Below are 18878 nucleotides of genomic sequence, written 5' to 3' on the forward strand. Positions count from 1 at the left end.
TGTGTGTGTGTGTGTGTGTGTGCCGTGGAAGCTGCGATACATAGACTAGAAATAGGTGTGTGGAGGAGGGGGTAGAGGAGGTGCAGGGTAATGTGTGGTGTGGTGTGTGTGTGTGTGTGTGTGTGTGTGTGTGTGTGTGTTGGAGCTCATGTACGTTTATATGTATTTGACTGTGCTTTCATATCTGTGAAACTGTGTGTTTGGCGCATATCTGTTATGCATGTGTGGGTGTATGTGTGTCTTCATGTTTTACATTTATTTGCTTATTTATCATCATTGTTGTCTTATTTATTTAATAATTTATTATTATTATTATTATTATTATTATTATTATTTTTATTTTATTATTATTTTCATCACTACTACCTTTTTTTTATATCATAATTATTATTTATTTATTTACTTCTTTATTTATTTATTTATGTAAGCTTATCTCTTTTTTTCTTCTTTTTTTCTCAAGGCCTGACTAAGCGCGTTGGGTTACGCTGCTGGTCAGGCATCTGCTTGGCAGATGTGGTGTAGCGTATATGGATTTGTCCGAACGCAGTGACGCCTCCTTGAGCTACTGAAACTGAAACTGAAACTGTTGGATGTCCACCAGCAACACGCCATTCGAGAAGCACAGTCAGCAAACCAGAAATAAAAGTATTTTTGTTTACGGACGTTTTCGAAGAGAAGACGGAATACAGCAAGATTGCAAGATTCAACGCGGATTACACTGCTTATTTCACAGTTTCCTTTCAAAACTCCGATGTTTGTGAAGACTAGTTTATACGTTTTTGTAGGTCCTCCAACTCCCCATATCTTTTCCCCACCCTCGTTATTTATTTATTTTTTTTAATTCGTCAATTTTTTTTTTTTAACTTTTAAAAACTGGGTCCTCCATTCTTCTATTTTGTCCATTTTTTCTTATTTTTTCCCCTCAACATTCTTCTTGAAAGCAATATACAGCACAAAATGATATGATTGTACTTAAACACAAAATGATATGATTGTACTTAAACACAAAATGATATGATTGTACTTAAACACAAAATGATATGATTGTACTTAAACACAAAATGATATGATTGTACTTAAACACAAAATGATATGATTGTACTTAAACACAAAATGATATGATTGTACTTAAACACAAAATCCAGCACCACACAAAACAAAACAACAGCAAAAAAAAAAACCCCAAAAAAAACAAAAACAAAAAAAACACCTGTGTGTTTATCTACTGATGGACAGTTTATCTGCTCAAAAAAAAGTTTGATGCTTACTTATACTATTTTATGTATCATCAATATTTTTTCTAGGATCTAAGCCTCGCTGACACCGTTGGCTGAATTGGGGAAGACTGAGGGGACTTCAGAGCTAATATGTGGGATTACCAAATGACGCAGAATGAATGTGCAAGCACATGTGAGAACAGAAGGAGATACGGAGAAATGAAACATCCCGGTGTGTGTGTGTGCGTGCATGTGACACTGACACTGACACTGACACTGACATGTTTTGTTGTCCATTTAGCCTGAAAGCCCTCTAGACAAGGAGGAATGACTTTCACTGACGAATGCAATCAAATGAAATAAAAAATATATATACTTCATAGTAACACACACGCACAGACACAGACACACTGTACATACATACATACATACATACAGACAGACAGACACACACACACACACACACACACACACACACACACACTGAGAGAGAGAGAGAGAGAGAGAGAGAGAGAGAGAGAGAGAGAGAGAGAGAGAGCAACCATGCACACACACAGGTCCATGTACTGGATCAATTAACTTTGTCATCGCTTCCGCTATGAAGTTAGCTGCACACTTGATTACAGTTTCAATGTTGCTGGAGAGCAGATTTATTATGTTGTTATGACTTAGGTTGTTTTTAGGTATGTTTATTGCATTGCAGTTTTTACGTTTGTCTGCATAGAATTTTCACTGAAGTACCATTGCTTACAATTCTTCTGTCCACTCACTCTCAACCTAAACCATACAAGGTGCAGTTTTTCAAAAACAAATGATAAATATTTTTTGCCTGAAAAGCGTCTTTAAAAGAATGAAACCATCTCTGTTTATCGCCAGCCTCTATTTCAGAGTGCCAGTTGTGCTCAGCCTGTCTTTAAATTCATTTACAAAGGTATGCCCACATCCAACACCTTGACAAAGCCTAACGGTGCCAAAGCCGTTTTCGCATGTCTTTTGCATATCTGAAACCCAGTGAAGGTGATTCATGTTGTAATACTAACACTCCACATGCCTGTCTGCATAATCTTGACTTTGATTATCTAGTCAGTTTTATCCAGTATCTGATACATTTGACTATTGTCCTTATGTGTAAAGGATATCTTCCTGTTTCCCCATACAAAAGTTTGTTTGTTTGTTTCACACAATGGTGAAGTAGAGATGTGGAAATAGAGTGCATGTTCACGTTGACTTGATTTTTTATTTACATGATGATTCACATTTCTTTTTGGCCATTAATGTTTACATATGCTTGCTTATAGATGTAGATGCATTGTGGCTCTCCCAACCCCGTCCCATTTTTTCATAATCAAAGAAATCGTTGTTGTTGTTGTTATTATTATTTATTGTTATTATCATCATCATCATCATTTGTAATATGACATGATGTAATTATTATTGTAATATGCCCTATATATCTCTCTCCTTTTCTCTCTTCCTCTTTCTCGCTCTCTCTCCCTCTCTCTGAATCCCTTCCTTCCTCTCTCTCCCTCTCTCTCCCTCTCTCTGAATCCCTTCCTTCCTCTCTCTCCCTCTCTCTCCCTCTCTCTGAATCCCTTCCTTCCTCTCTCTCCCTCTCTCTCCCTCTCTCTGAATCCCTTCCTTCCTCTTTCCCCGCCTCTATGTGTGCGTGGTTGTCTTCCCTTTGTTTTATCTGCTTAACATCAAAAGAACAATCAAAAGAACGATCAAAAGAACAATCGATACATAAACTTTAACATTTGTAATAATGACATGATCTTCATTAAATGTGCCCTTTTTTTTCTTTTCTTTTTCATCTGTTACATATGTACTGTGTTCACCCCCTTCCCCTTCCTCCCCCTCAAAAAAAGGAATAAAAGAGAAAAACAGGGAAAAAAAAGAAGTTTGCTTGATGTATGACTCTTCTTGTACAACTGAAATAAACAGAGTAGCAATTTTTATCGCGAACACACAGCAGAACAGAAACAGAAACACTCTTTAAAGCATTGAAAAGTTTGCCTTGTCCACCATTATTTCTCAGGATTGCTCACACAGCATTTCTGTTTACAAAATCAAAGGTTTTCTTAAAGTCAACAAAAGCAACATACATACAGTTCAAAATTTTACATCAGAAACTTCTGTAGACCTACAATTGCATAAAGGGTAAAACTTTGATCGACAGTGCTGTACCTTGCCCTAAAGCCAGCTTGTTTTCTTTTTTTTTTTCCCCTAATACCTTTCCTTCTTTTCCTGGCCATTCTGAACGTCTTCTGTTCAAGGTGTTAGCATAAACCTTGTAAACGACGCTATTTATCGGTAATTACTGGGCTGGTCTGCGTCACCTTGGTCCATTCCTTCGGAAATATACCGCCGTCGAAAAGTTAATTGAACTAAGCAACACGAAAAACCGTAACCGTAGTGTTAGCATATTGTTAGCATTGTGCGTGCATGTGAGTGATTGAGTGAGTGAGTGAGTGAGTGTGTGTGTGTGTGTGTGTGTGTGTGTGTGTGTGTGTGTGTGTGTGTGTGTGTGTGTAAAAGCCATATTGTTATCGGCATATTTTTTGTCCAACTTGCTAATACCCCACGCACAAAAAAAAACACAACAAAAAACAAAATCAAATCAACAAACTATGCTTGGAAACAGCATATCCAAAAATGGACAACAAATACAAATAGTATAATTATACCACTCTGGACTCCCTCCATACTCCAAACGTGAAAATACTACTACTACTACTACTACTACTAATACTAATACTAATACTAATGGTGGTGACAAGAAGAAGAAGAGGACGACGACGAAGAAGAAGAAGACAATCTTTGGCTTGAACATGCAATTTATCCATACACATCTGAAATTACAGTAGACTTCAGGCACCAAGTCAGCTGGCCACTTAAAACGAAGACAACAAAAAACTGAAAGCTAGCGTTCGCATACATGAAGATCGTCTCTGACCCTGCTCTCTGGCAACAGACAGACATGTAGATTGTCTGACCTTGCTCTCTGCCAACAGACGGACGGACGGACATGTAGATTGTCTGACCCTGCTCTCTGGCAACAGACAGACCGACGGACATGTAGATTGTCTGACCCTGCTCTCTGCCAACAGACAGACTGACGGACATGTAGATTGTCTGACCCTGCTCTCTGGCAACAGACAGACAGACGGATATGTAGATTGTCTGACCCTGCTCTCTGGCAACACACAGGCGGACGGACATGTAGATTGTCTGACCCTGCTCTCTGGCAACAGACGGACGGACATGTAGATTGTCTGACCCTGCTCTCTGGCAACAGACGGATGGACGGACATCTAGATTGTCTGACCCTGCTCTCTGGCAACAGACGGATGGACGGACATGTAGATTGTCTGACCCTGCTCTCTGGCAACAGACGGACGGACATGTAGATTGTCTGACCCTGCTCTCTGGCAACAGACAGGACGGACGGACATGTAGATTGTCTGACCCTGCTCTCTGGCAACAGACAGACGGACGGACATGTAGATTGTCTGACCCTGCTCTCTGCCAACAGACAGACAGACGAACATGTAGATTGTCTGACCCTGCTCTCTGCCAACAGACAGACGGACGGACATGTAGATTGTCTGACCCTGCTCTCTGCCAACAGACAGACAGGACGAACATGTAGATTGTCTGACCCTGCTCTCTAGCAACAGACAGACATGTAGATTGTCTGACCCTGCTCTCTGGCAACAGACAGACGGACGGACATGTAGATTGTCTGACCCTGCTCTTTGGCAACAGACAGACATGTAGATTGTCTGACCCTGCTCTCTGGCAACAGACAGACAGATGGACATGTAGATTGTCTGACCCTGCTCTCTGCCAACAGACAGACGTACGGACATGTAGATTGTCTGACCCTGTTCTCTAGCAACAGACAGACATGTAGATTGTCTGACCCTGCTCTCTGGCAACAGACAGACGGACGGACCTGTAGATTGTCTGTCCCTGCTTTCTGGCAACAGACAGACATGTAGATTGTCTGACCCTGCTCTCTGGCAACAGACAGACGGATGGACATGTAAATTGTCTGACCCTGCTCTCTGGCAAAAGACAGACGGATGGACATGTAAATTGTCTGACCCTGCTCTCTGGCAAAAGACAGACGGATGGACATGTAAATTGTCTGACCCTGCTCTCTGGCAAAAGACAGACGGATGGACATGTAAATTGTCTGACCCTGCTCTCTGGCAACAGACAGACGGATGGACATGTAAATTGTCTGACCCTGCTCTCTGGCAAAAGACAGACAAATGGACATGTAGATTGTCTGACCCACCTCTCTGGCAACAGACAGACACGGAGATTGTCTGACCCTGCTTTCTGCCAACAGACAGACGGACGGAAATGTAGATTGTCTGACCCTGTTCTCTGCCAACAGACAGACATGTAGATTGTCTGACCCTGCTCTCTGCCAACAGACGGACGGACATGTAGATTGTCTGACCCTGCTCTCTGCCAACAGACGGACGGACATGTAGATTGTCTGACCCTGCTCTCTGCCAACAGACGGACGACATGTAGATTGTCTGACCCTGCTCTCTGGCAACAGACAGACGGACGGACATGTAGATTGTCTGACCCTGCTCTCTAGCAACAGACAGACATGTAGATTGTCTGACCTTGCTCTCTGGCAACAGACAGACGAATGGACATGTAGATTGTCTGACCCTGCTCTCTGCCAACAGACAGACGGACGGACATGTAGATTGTCTGACCCTGCTCTCTGGCAACAGACAGACAGACAGAAATGTAGATTGTCTGACCCTGCTCTCTGGCAACAGACGGACGGACATGTAGATTGTCTGACCCTGCTCTCTGGCAACACACAGGCGGACGGACATGTAGATTGTCTGACCCTGCTCTCTGGCAACAGACGGACGGACATGTAGATTGTCTGACCCTGCTCTCTGGCAACAGACAGACCGACGGACATGTAGATTGTCTGACCCTGCTCTCTGCCAACAGACAGACTGACGGACATGTAGATTGTCTGACCCTGCTCTCTGGCAACAGACAGACAGACGGATATGTAGATTGTCTGACCCTGCTCTCTGGCAACACACAGGCGGACGGACATGTAGATTGTCTGACCCTGCTCTCTGGCAACAGACGGCCGGACATGTAGATTGTCTGACCCTGCTCTCTGGCAACAGACGGATGGACGGACATCTAGATTGTCTGACCCTGCTCTCTGGCAACAGACGGATGGACGGACATGTAGATTGTCTGACCCTGCTCTCTGGCAACAGACGGACGGACATGTAGATTGTCTGACCCTGCTCTCTGGCAACAGACGGACGGACGGACATGTAGATTGTCTCACCCTGCTCTCTGGCAACAGACGGACGGACATGTAGATTGTCTGACCCTGCTCTCTGCCAACAGACAGACAGACGAACATGTAGATTGTCTGACCCTGCTCTCTAGCAACAGACAGACATGTAGATTGTCTGACCTTGCTCTCTGGCAACAGACAGACGGACGGACATGTAGATTGTCTGACCCTGCTCTTTGGCAACAGACAGACATGTAGATTGTCTGACCCTGCTCTCTGGCAACAGACAGACAGATGGACATGTAGATTGTCTGACCCTGCTCTCTGCCAACAGACAGACGTACGGACATGTAGATTGTCTGACCCTGTTCTCTAGCAACAGACAGACATGTAGATTGTCTGACCCTGCTCTCTGGCAACAGACAGACGGACGGACCTGTAGATTGTCTGTCCCTGCTTTCTGGCAACAGACAGACATGTAGATTGTCTGACCCTGCTCTCTGGCAACAGACAGACGGATGGACATGTAAATTGTCTGACCCTGCTCTCTGGCAAAAGACAGACAAATGGACATGTAGATTGTCTGACCCACCTCTCTGGCAACAGACAGACACGGAGATTGTCTGACCCTGCTTTCTGCCAACAGACAGACGGACGGAAATGTAGATTGTCTGACCCTGTTCTCTGCCAACAGACAGACATGTAGATTGTCTGACCCTGCTCTCTGCCAACAGACGGACGGACATGTAGATTGTCTGACCCTGCTCTCTGCCAACAGACGGACGGACATGTAGATTGTCTGACCCTGCTCTCTGCCAACAGACGGACGACATGTAGATTGTCTGACCCTGCTCTCTGGCAACAGACAGACGGACGGACATGTAGATTGTCTGACCCTGCTCTCTAGCAACAGACAGACATGTAGATTGTCTGACCTTGCTCTCTGGCAACAGACAGACGGACGGACATGTAGATTGTCTGACCCTGCTCTTTGGCAACAGACAGACATGTAGATTGTCTGACCCTGCTCTCTGGCAACAGACAGACAGATGGACATGTAGATTGTCTGACCCTGCTCTCTGCCAACAGACAGACGTACGGACATGTAGATTGTCTGACCCTGTTCTCTAGCAACAGACAGACATGTAGATTGTCTGACCCTGCTCTCTGGCAACAGACAGACGGACGGACCTGTAGATTGTCTGTCCCTGCTTTCTGGCAACAGACAGACATGTAGATTGTCTGACCCTGCTCTCTGGCAACAGACAGACGGATGGACATGTAAATTGTCTGACCCTGCTCTCTGGCAAAAGACAGACGGATGGACATGTAAATTGTCTGACCCTGCTCTCTGGCAAAAGACAGACGGATGGACATGTAAATTGTCTGACCCTGCTCTCTGGCAAAAGACAGACGGATGGACATGTAGATTGTCTCACCCTGCTCTCTGGCAACAGACGGACGGACATGTAGATTGTCTGACCCTGCTCTCTGCCAACAGACAGACAGACGAACATGTAGATTGTCTGACCCTGCTCTCTGCCAACAGACAGACGGACGGACATGTAGATTGTCTGACCCTGCTCTCTGCCAACAGACAGACAGACGAACATGTAGATTGTCTGACCCTGCTCTCTGCCAACAGACAGACAGACGAACATGTAGATTGTCTGACCCTGCTCTCTGCCAACAGACAGACGGACGGACATGTAGATTGTCTGACCCTGCTCTCTAGCAACAGACAGACATGTAGATTGTCTGACCTTGCTCTCTGGCAACAGACAGACGGACGGACATGTAGATTGTCTGACCCTGCTCTTTGGCAACAGACAGACATGTAGATTGTCTGACCCTGCTCTCTGGCAACAGACAGACAGATGGACATGTAGATTGTCTGACCCTGCTCTCTGCCAACAGACAGACGTACGGACATGTAGATTGTCTGACCCTGTTCTCTAGCAACAGACAGACATGTAGATTGTCTGACCCTGCTCTCTGGCAACAGACAGACGGACGGACCTGTAGATTGTCTGTCCCTGCTTTCTGGCAACAGACAGACATGTAGATTGTCTGACCCTGCTCTCTGGCAACAGACAGACGGATGGACATGTAAATTGTCTGACCCTGCTCTCTGGCAAAAGACAGACGGATGGACATGTAAATTGTCTGACCCTGCTCTCTGGCAAAAGACAGACGGATGGACATGTAAATTGTCTGACCCTGCTCTCTGGCAAAAGACAGACGGATGGACATGTAAATTGTCTGACCCTGCTCTCTGGCAACAGACAGACGGATGGACATGTAAATTGTCTGACCCTGCTCTCTGGCAAAAGACAGACAAATGGACATGTAGATTGTCTGACCCACCTCTCTGGCAACAGACAGACACGGAGATTGTCTGACCCTGCTTTCTGCCAACAGACAGACGGACGGAAATGTAGATTGTCTGACCCTGTTCTCTGCCAACAGACAGACATGTAGATTGTCTGACCCTGCTCTCTGCCAACAGACGGACGGACATGTAGATTGTCTGACCCTGCTCTCTGCCAACAGACGGACGGACATGTAGATTGTCTGACCCTGCTCTCTGCCAACAGACGGACGACATGTAGATTGTCTGACCCTGCTCTCTGGCAACAGACAGACGGACGGACATGTAGATTGTCTGACCCTGCTCTCTAGCAACAGACAGACATGTAGATTGTCTGACCTTGCTCTCTGGCAACAGACAGACGAATGGACATGTAGATTGTCTGACCCTGCTCTCTGCCAACAGACAGACGGACGGACATGTAGATTGTCTGACCCTGCTCTCTGGCAACAGACAGACAGACAGAAATGTAGATTGTCTGACCCTGCTCTCTGGCAACAGACGGACGGACATGTAGATTGTCTGACCCTGCTCTCTGGCAACACACAGGCGGACGGACATGTAGATTGTCTGACCCTGCTCTCTGGCAACAGACGGACGGACATGTAGATTGTCTGACCCTGCTCTCTGGCAACAGACAGACCGACGGACATGTAGATTGTCTGACCCTGCTCTCTGCCAACAGACAGACTGACGGACATGTAGATTGTCTGACCCTGCTCTCTGGCAACAGACAGACAGACGGATATGTAGATTGTCTGACCCTGCTCTCTGGCAACACACAGGCGGACGGACATGTAGATTGTCTGACCCTGCTCTCTGGCAACAGACGGCCGGACATGTAGATTGTCTGACCCTGCTCTCTGGCAACAGACGGATGGACGGACATCTAGATTGTCTGACCCTGCTCTCTGGCAACAGACGGATGGACGGACATGTAGATTGTCTGACCCTGCTCTCTGGCAACAGACGGACGGACATGTAGATTGTCTGACCCTGCTCTCTGGCAACAGACGGACGGACGGACATGTAGATTGTCTCACCCTGCTCTCTGGCAACAGACGGACGGACATGTAGATTGTCTGACCCTGCTCTCTGCCAACAGACAGACAGACGAACATGTAGATTGTCTGACCCTGCTCTCTAGCAACAGACAGACATGTAGATTGTCTGACCTTGCTCTCTGGCAACAGACAGACGGACGGACATGTAGATTGTCTGACCCTGCTCTTTGGCAACAGACAGACATGTAGATTGTCTGACCCTGCTCTCTGGCAACAGACAGACAGATGGACATGTAGATTGTCTGACCCTGCTCTCTGCCAACAGACAGACGTACGGACATGTAGATTGTCTGACCCTGTTCTCTAGCAACAGACAGACATGTAGATTGTCTGACCCTGCTCTCTGGCAACAGACAGACGGACGGACCTGTAGATTGTCTGTCCCTGCTTTCTGGCAACAGACAGACATGTAGATTGTCTGACCCTGCTCTCTGGCAACAGACAGACGGATGGACATGTAAATTGTCTGACCCTGCTCTCTGGCAAAAGACAGACAAATGGACATGTAGATTGTCTGACCCACCTCTCTGGCAACAGACAGACACGGAGATTGTCTGACCCTGCTTTCTGCCAACAGACAGACGGACGGAAATGTAGATTGTCTGACCCTGTTCTCTGCCAACAGACAGACATGTAGATTGTCTGACCCTGCTCTCTGCCAACAGACGGACGGACATGTAGATTGTCTGACCCTGCTCTCTGCCAACAGACGGACGGACATGTAGATTGTCTGACCCTGCTCTCTGCCAACAGACGGACGACATGTAGATTGTCTGACCCTGCTCTCTGGCAACAGACAGACGGACGGACATGTAGATTGTCTGACCCTGCTCTCTAGCAACAGACAGACATGTAGATTGTCTGACCTTGCTCTCTGGCAACAGACAGACGAATGGACATGTAGATTGTCTGACCCTGCTCTCTGCCAACAGACAGACGGACGGACATGTAGATTGTCTGACCCTGCTCTCTGGCAACAGACAGACAGACAGAAATGTAGATTGTCTGACCCTGCTCTCTGGCAACAGACGGACGGACATGTAGATTGTCTGACCCTGCTCTCTGGCAACACACAGGCGGACGGACATGTAGATTGTCTGACCCTGCTCTCTGGCAACAGACGGACGGACATGTAGATTGTCTGACCCTGCTCTCTGGCAACAGACAGACTGACGGACATGTAGATTGTCTGACCCTGCTCTCTGCCAACAGACAGATGGACGGACATCTAGATTGTCTGACCCTGTTCTCTGGCAACAGACGGATGGACGGACATCTAGATTGTCTGACCCTGTTCTCTGGCAACAGACGGACGGACGGACATGTAGATTGTCTGACCCTGCTCTCTGGCAACAGACGGACGGACAGACATGTAGATTGTCTGACCCTGCTCTCTGCCAACAGACAGACTGACGGACATGTAGATTGTCTGACCCTGCTCTCTGGCAACAGACGGACGGACATGTAGATTGTCAGACCCTGCTCTCTGCCAACAGACAGACGGACGGACATGTAGATTGTCTGACCCTGCTCTCTGGCAACAGACGGACGGACATGTAGATTGTCAGACCCTGCTCTCTGCCAACAGACAGACGGACGGACATGTAGATTGTCTGACCCTGCTCTCTAGCAACAGACAGACATGTAGATTGTCTGACCTTGCTCTCTGGCAACAGACAGACGGACGGACATGTAGATTGTCTGACCCTGCTCTCTGGCAACAGACAGACATGTCGATTGTCTGACCCTGCTCTCTGGCAACAGACAGACAGATGGACATGTAGATTGTCTGACCCTGCTCTCTGGCAACAGACGGACGGACGGACATGTAGATTGTCTGACCCTGCTCTCTGCCAACAGACAGACATGTAGATTGTCTGACCCTGCTCTCTGCCAACAGACGGACGGACATGTAGATTGTCTGACCCTGCTCTCTGCCAACAGACGGACGGACATGTAGATTGTCTGACCTTGCTCTCTGGCAACAGACAGACGAATGGACATGTAGATTGTCTGAACCTGCTCTCTGCCAACAGACAGACGGACGGACATGTAGATTGTCTGACCCTGCTCTCTGCCAACAGTTGGACGGACATGCAGATTGTCTGACCCTGCCCTCTGGCAACAGACAGACAGACAGAAATGTAGATTGTCTGACCCTGCTCTCTGGCAACAGACGGACAGACATGTAGATTGTCTGACCCTGATCTCTGGCAACAGACGGACGGACGTGTAGCTTGTCTGACCCTGCTCTCTGCCAACAGACAGAAGGACGGACATGTAGATTGTCTGCCCCTACTCTCTGGCAACAGACGGACGGACATGTAGATTGTCTGACCCTGCTCTCTGGCAACAGAAGGACGGACATGCACATTGTCTGACCCTGTTCTCTGGCAACAGATGGACGGACATGTAGATTGTCTGACCCTGCTCTCTGGCAACAGACAGACGGATGGACATGTAGATTGTCTGACCCTGCTCTCTGGGAATAGACAGACGGATGAACATGTAGTTTGTCTGACCCAGCTCTCTGCCAACAAACAGATAGACGGACATGTAGATTGTCTGACCCTGCTCTCTGCCAACAGACACACGGACGGACATGTAGATTGTCTGACCCTGCTCTCTAGCAACAGACAGACGGACGGACATGTAGATTGTCTGACCCTGCTCTCTGCCAACAGACAGACGGACGGACATGTAGATTATCTGACCCTGCTCTCTGCCAACAGACAGACGGACGGACATGTAGATTGTCTGATCCTGCTCTCTGGCAACAGACGGACGGACGGACATGTAGATTGTCTGACCCTGCTCTCTGCCAACAGACATACGGACGGACATGTAGATCGTGTCTGACCCTGCTCTCTGCCAACAGACAGACAGACGGTCATGTAGATCGTGTCTGACCCAGCTCTCTGCCAACAGACAGACGGACGGACGTGTAGATTGCCTGACCCTGCTCTCTGGCAACAGACAGACGGACGGACATGTAGATTGTCTGACCCTGCTCTCTGCCAACAGACAGACGGACGGTCATGTAGATTGTCTGACCCTGCTCTCTGCCAACAGACAGACGGACGGACATGTAGATTGTCTGACCCTGCTCTCTGGCAACAGACAGATAGACGGACATGTAGATTGTCTGACCCTGCTCTCTGGCAACAGACGGACGGACGGACATGTAGATTGTCTGACCCTGCTCTCTGCCAACAGACGGACGGACATGTAGATTGTCTGACCCTGCTCTCTGCCAACAGACAGACGGACGGACATGTTGTTGGGCTAAAAGCTGGGACAGGTGATAGGGAAAGGGCAGGTAATCAATGTTCAGGGGTAGGTAAGCCAGGCCAGGGACACCGCCATTACTGGTGATTTACTGGGAGAGGAAAGTTTTGGGTGGGAGCGGGTGGCAGGGGATAAGGGGGGCGTGGGTGCAGAGCGGTTGGTATGCGGGCAGTTAAGAGTGGCTGGGTGCTGAACAACTGGTGAAGATGGAGAGATACACGAATATTCTTGCCCCACTCAACCTAAAACTACCCCGGGCATATTTCAGTTGTGTGAAGGGACATACACCTACATGCCGGTAAAGACGCCGTACGCATATGTAAGTGTGGAAGCACGCACGGCACAAACACATACGCACGGGTGCATGCACACATACATGCGTGTGCGGCGTCTTTACCGGCATGTAGGTGTATGTCCCTCCCCCCCCACACACAGTCAGTCACACACACACACACACACACACACACACACACACACACACACAGAGAGTCACACACACACACACAGAGAGTCACACACACACACACACAGAGTCACACACACACACAGTGACACACACACACACACACACAGTGACACACACACACACACACACACACACAGTGACACACACACACACACACACACACACACACACACACACACAGTGCACGGACATTTTGTACAAACAAAACAACAAAACAACAACAAACACGTATTAAAATGGAAGCGTGACAAACCGGCATAGCAGAGTGATTGACAATCACAAATATCTCAGTACTGAATGAGAAGTGTGTGTGTGTGTGTGTGTGTGTGTGTGTGTGTGTGTGTGTGTGTGTGTGTGTGTGTGTGTGTGTGTGTGTGTGTGTGTGTGTGTGTGTGTGTGTGTGTGTGTCACTGTGTGAATGTGCGGCGAAAGTAACTTGACGGGGAATGCCACTGAAAAGACCCAGATGACTGGACACTGAGGAACATAATAAAAAAAAAGTATTATTAATTAAAATGAAACAGATTTTTTCAGATGGACATTCACTCGCTATGTTCATCGTGATGGAACAGTGGTATTTCCACAGGGACCAGTCACGTGGAGACGTATGGCGAAAGAACGCGCTAACCCGGGGTAAATTACTGACGTTATCTGAAGGATGGTTATCAAGTGATGACGGAAAACCCATCACATACGTCAACTGATGTGAGAATTAAAGGGTTCATTACAGCAGTATGCCATCATGGTGTTCATGTCAGTCAGCTATTCAAGCCCACGCGTGCACGTAGTACACTAAAGTCGCCGCACACACACCGCACACACCACACACAACACACGCGAAAGTTCGCGCGGGCATACCGCATAAACTCTCTCTGTCTGTCTGTCTCTCCGCTCCCAGTCAAATGAACATCATACATGCAGGCACAAACACTGCGCACGTCAACATGCGCTCACTGATGTAAACAAATGCATGGTTTCTTTGTCTCTCTTACATACACACTGGGAGAGAGCGAGAGAGCCTCGGAGAGAGAGAGAGAGAGAGAGAGAGAGAGAGTCACACAGAAAAAGAGGGAGACGGACAGATACACAGACACAGAGAGACACAATGAAGCAAATTCTCTCTCTCTCTCTCTCTCTCTCTCTCTCTCTCTCCGAGGCTCTCTCTCAGTTAATAAACAGGACAAATCCAGAATCATTTCCATGCTATAGCAGTCCTCACAGACAACAATGAAACCACACAAAGGAAAGCTTCGTACACATGGGCAATACACATCACGCACACTGGATCAAATACACCGTATATAAGTATCCATATATTTATCAATCAATCAAATACAGCGTCACCATCAGTTTTTGTCAGTCACTACGCAGCGTGCTCACTCATAAACGGATCCGCATCCAGCACATGGAAGTGTATGACAAAGGAACAGATTGGAAAAAAGACGAAGGCAACCAGTAGAAGAAGGGAAAAAAAGAAAACAGAGCAGGCCGACGACGTAGTAATAGTAGCAGTAGTAGTAGCAGTAACAGTTGTCGAAGAAGAAGGAGCAGAAGAATATCTAAGGAAACAACGAACTATCAAAGCATTATTTTCATCTTCCGGAAACAGGGAACAGGTGACTTGTGTCCTCTTTGGGTTTCCGGGTTGTTCCTTTGTTGTACGTTCGGTGTTTGTCGGGCTGTGAGCTCTTTAACATGCATGAGTGGGATATATACATCAAGTGTCTCATGAATATTATGTCTATATCTTTAAAAATGTTGGTGAGCATGTAAGTGCTCGTTTTGTTTTTGTCTGTGCTTGCGCGCGCGCGTGTATGTGTGTGTGTGTGTGTGTGTGTGTGTGTGTGTGTGTGTGTGTGTGTGTGTGTGTGTGTGTGTGTGTGTGTGTGTGTGTGTGTGTGTGTGTGTGCGTGCGAATGTTTGTAACACATCTGTGTATCTATATGTGCGCGCGCGTGTGTGTATACATGAATGTGTGTCAGTGTGTGAGCGTGTGTGTCCTTTATAAGGATGCTACAAAACAATTTCTTTAAGGACAATATTTTACGAAACAGTGCAATACAGCATAGCAAAATACAGGACAATACAATAAATTCAACAATACGGTCCAAAACAACAACGCCCTACACAACGCTACACAATATAATTCACTTTCTTCCACAATGACGGAAACATAGCAATACTTTGATGCCTGCACTACTTTTTCGAAAACACGACCCAAGCGTCCATGAGAAAAAAAGCACAACTAAACAACAACAACAAAAACAACAACAACCCAAAAACACCCCAAAACACCCCCAAAAAACAACAACTTTTTCTCAGGTCAGAAGACTCTTCCTTCAGTCAATCATCAGAGGGCTGGGTGTAAAAAAGCAGCTGTGCTTACTCCACTACCCTCGTGAAATAAAAAAATCGTTTCGTTTCGTTTGAACACACGGTACAGGGCCACAACCACTAAACAGTTATGACAAGCATCCATTAAAAACAATAATGTCCAGTCATGATAATATGGGAGTATAACCCGCATCCAGCAATACTGTGCAATAGGAAAAGTAGGAAATACCTTGAAATAATGGTGTCCAATCACAATACTATAGGATCATTTTATCATCGATCAAGAAATAGTGGTATCCATTCATTAAACTATGGGATTATACCTGAGACTCATTCACAGTGTACCATTATAATACAACAGGTATATATCATGTGTCCAGCAAAAATGTCTAATCACAATTGTGTTATTATATATTACAATCAAAATGCAAAAATTAGAATTAATCATAATTATTGGTTGGTCACACTGTAGGATAATAACACAAATCCAGAAATAATGATATCATGTCATTCCACTGTGGGATAACAATTATCAAGCATCCAGAAATAATCAGATTACACCACTAAGGAACTGCAATTATGACATATCCAGAGATAGTGACGTCAAATCACACCAAACTCTAAGGGATTACAACAATCACACATCGCACCACGCCCAAACACTAACTAGAAGGGATTACAACAATCACACATCGCACCACACCCAAACACTAACTAGAAGGGATTACAACAATCACACATCGCACCACACCCAAACACTAACTAGAAGGGATTACAACAATCACACATCGCACCACGCCCAAACACTAACTCTAAGGGATTACAACAATCACACATCGCACCACGCCCAAACACTAACTCTAAGGGATTACAACAATCACACATCGCACCACACCCAAACACTAACTCTAAGGGATTACAACAATCACACATCGCACCACGCCCAAACACTAACTCTAAGGGATTACAACTATCACACATCGCACCACGCCCAAACACTAACTCTAAGGGATTACAACAATCACACATCGCACCACTCCCAAACACTAACTAGAAGGGATTACAACAATCACACATCGCACCACGCCCAAACACTAACTAGAAGGGATTACAACAATCACACATCGCACCACGCCCAAACACTAACTAGAAGGGATTACAACAATCACACATCGCACCACACCCAAACACTAACTCTAGGGGATTACAACAATCACACATCGCACCACGCCCAAACACTGATTAGAAGGGATTACAACAATCACACATCGCACCACGCCCAAACACTGATTAGAAGGGATTACAACAATCACACATCGCACCACGCCCAAACACTAACTCTAAGGGATTACAACAATCACACATCGCACCACGCCCAAACACTAACTCTAAGGGATTACAACTATCACACATCGCACCACGCCCAAACACTAACTCTAAGGGATTACAACAATCACACATCGCACCACTCCCAAACACTAACTAGAAGGGATTACAACAATCACACATCGCACCACGCCCAAACACTAACTAGAAGGGATTACAACAATCACACATCGCACCACGCCCAAACACTAACTAGAAGGGATTACAACAATCACACATCGCACCACACCCAAACACTAACTCTAGGGGATTACAACAATCACACATCGCACCACGCCCAAACACTGATTAGAAGGGATTACAACAATCACACATCGCACCACGCCCAAACACTGATTAGAAGGGATTACAACAATCACACATCGCACCACGCCCAAACACTAACTCTAAGGGATTACAACAATCACACATCGCACCACGCCCAAACACTAACTAGAAGGGATTACAACAATCACACATCGCACCACGCCCAAACACTAACTAGAAGGGATTACAACAATCACACATCGCACCACGCCCAAACACTAACTCTAAGGGATTACAACAATCACACATCGCACCACGCCCAAACACTAACTAGAAGGGATTACAACAATCACACATCGCACCACGCCCAAACACTAACTAGAAGGGATTACAACAATCACACATCGCACCACGCCCAAACACTAACTCTAAGGGATTACAACAATCACACATCGCACCACTCCCAAACACTAACTCTAAGGGATTACAACAATCACACATCGCACCACGCCCAAACACTAACTCTAAGGGATTACAACAATCACACATCGCACCACGCCCAAACACTAACTAGAAGGGATTACAACAATCACACATCGCACCACACCCAAACACTAACTCTAGGGGATTACAACAATCACACATCGCACCACGCCCAAACACTGATTAGAAGGGATTACAACAATCACACATCGCACCACGCCCAAACACTGATTAGAAGGGATTACAACAATCACACATCGCACCACGCCCAAACACTAACTAGAAGGGATTACAACAATCACACATCGCACCACGCCCAAACACTAACTAGAAGGGATTACAACAATCACACATCGCACCACGCCCAAACACTAACTAGAAGGGATTACAACAATCACACATCGCACCACGCCCAAACACTAACTAGAAGGGATTACAACAATCACACATCGCACCACGCCCAAACACTAACTAGAAGGGATTACAACAATCACACATCGCACCACGCCCAAACACTAATTAGAAGGGATTACAACAATCACACATCGCACCACGCCCAAACACATACTCACATCTCAGGCCCACTGGGCGATGTGGCAACATGTCTTGGAGATCTGCCACTGAGAATTCCTGCCCCATGTTTCTGTTTTTGTGTTTTCTCTGCCAGGTCAACTGCTTGACTGACAAGCGTTACATCACTGATTCCAGCTGTTGTCCA

General features: G+C 46.4%; 1 protein-coding gene across 2 annotated transcripts in view; it reads right to left on the minus strand.

The window, feature by feature from the left end:
- LOC143284778 (uncharacterized) overlaps positions 1–18878 on the minus strand; it is a 259607-nt gene that overhangs the window by 202873 nt on the left and 37856 nt on the right. Inside the window, exon 1 of one of the 2 annotated variants that reach the window (XM_076591774.1) lies at positions 18733–18857. The exons of the other annotated variant lie outside the window; for it this stretch is intronic. Coding sequence (XP_076447889.1) covers positions 18733–18799 — 67 coding nt within the window. The 5' untranslated portion in view covers positions 18800–18857. Of the gene's footprint in view, positions 1–18732; positions 18858–18878 lie in introns of those variants that run through there. 2 annotated transcript variants of the gene reach the window in all.

The sequence above is a fragment of the Babylonia areolata genome, chromosome 8, assembly GCF_041734735.1.
Source record: "Babylonia areolata isolate BAREFJ2019XMU chromosome 8, ASM4173473v1, whole genome shotgun sequence".
In the NCBI taxonomy this organism is placed as follows: Eukaryota; Metazoa; Mollusca; class Gastropoda; order Neogastropoda; family Buccinidae; genus Babylonia; species Babylonia areolata.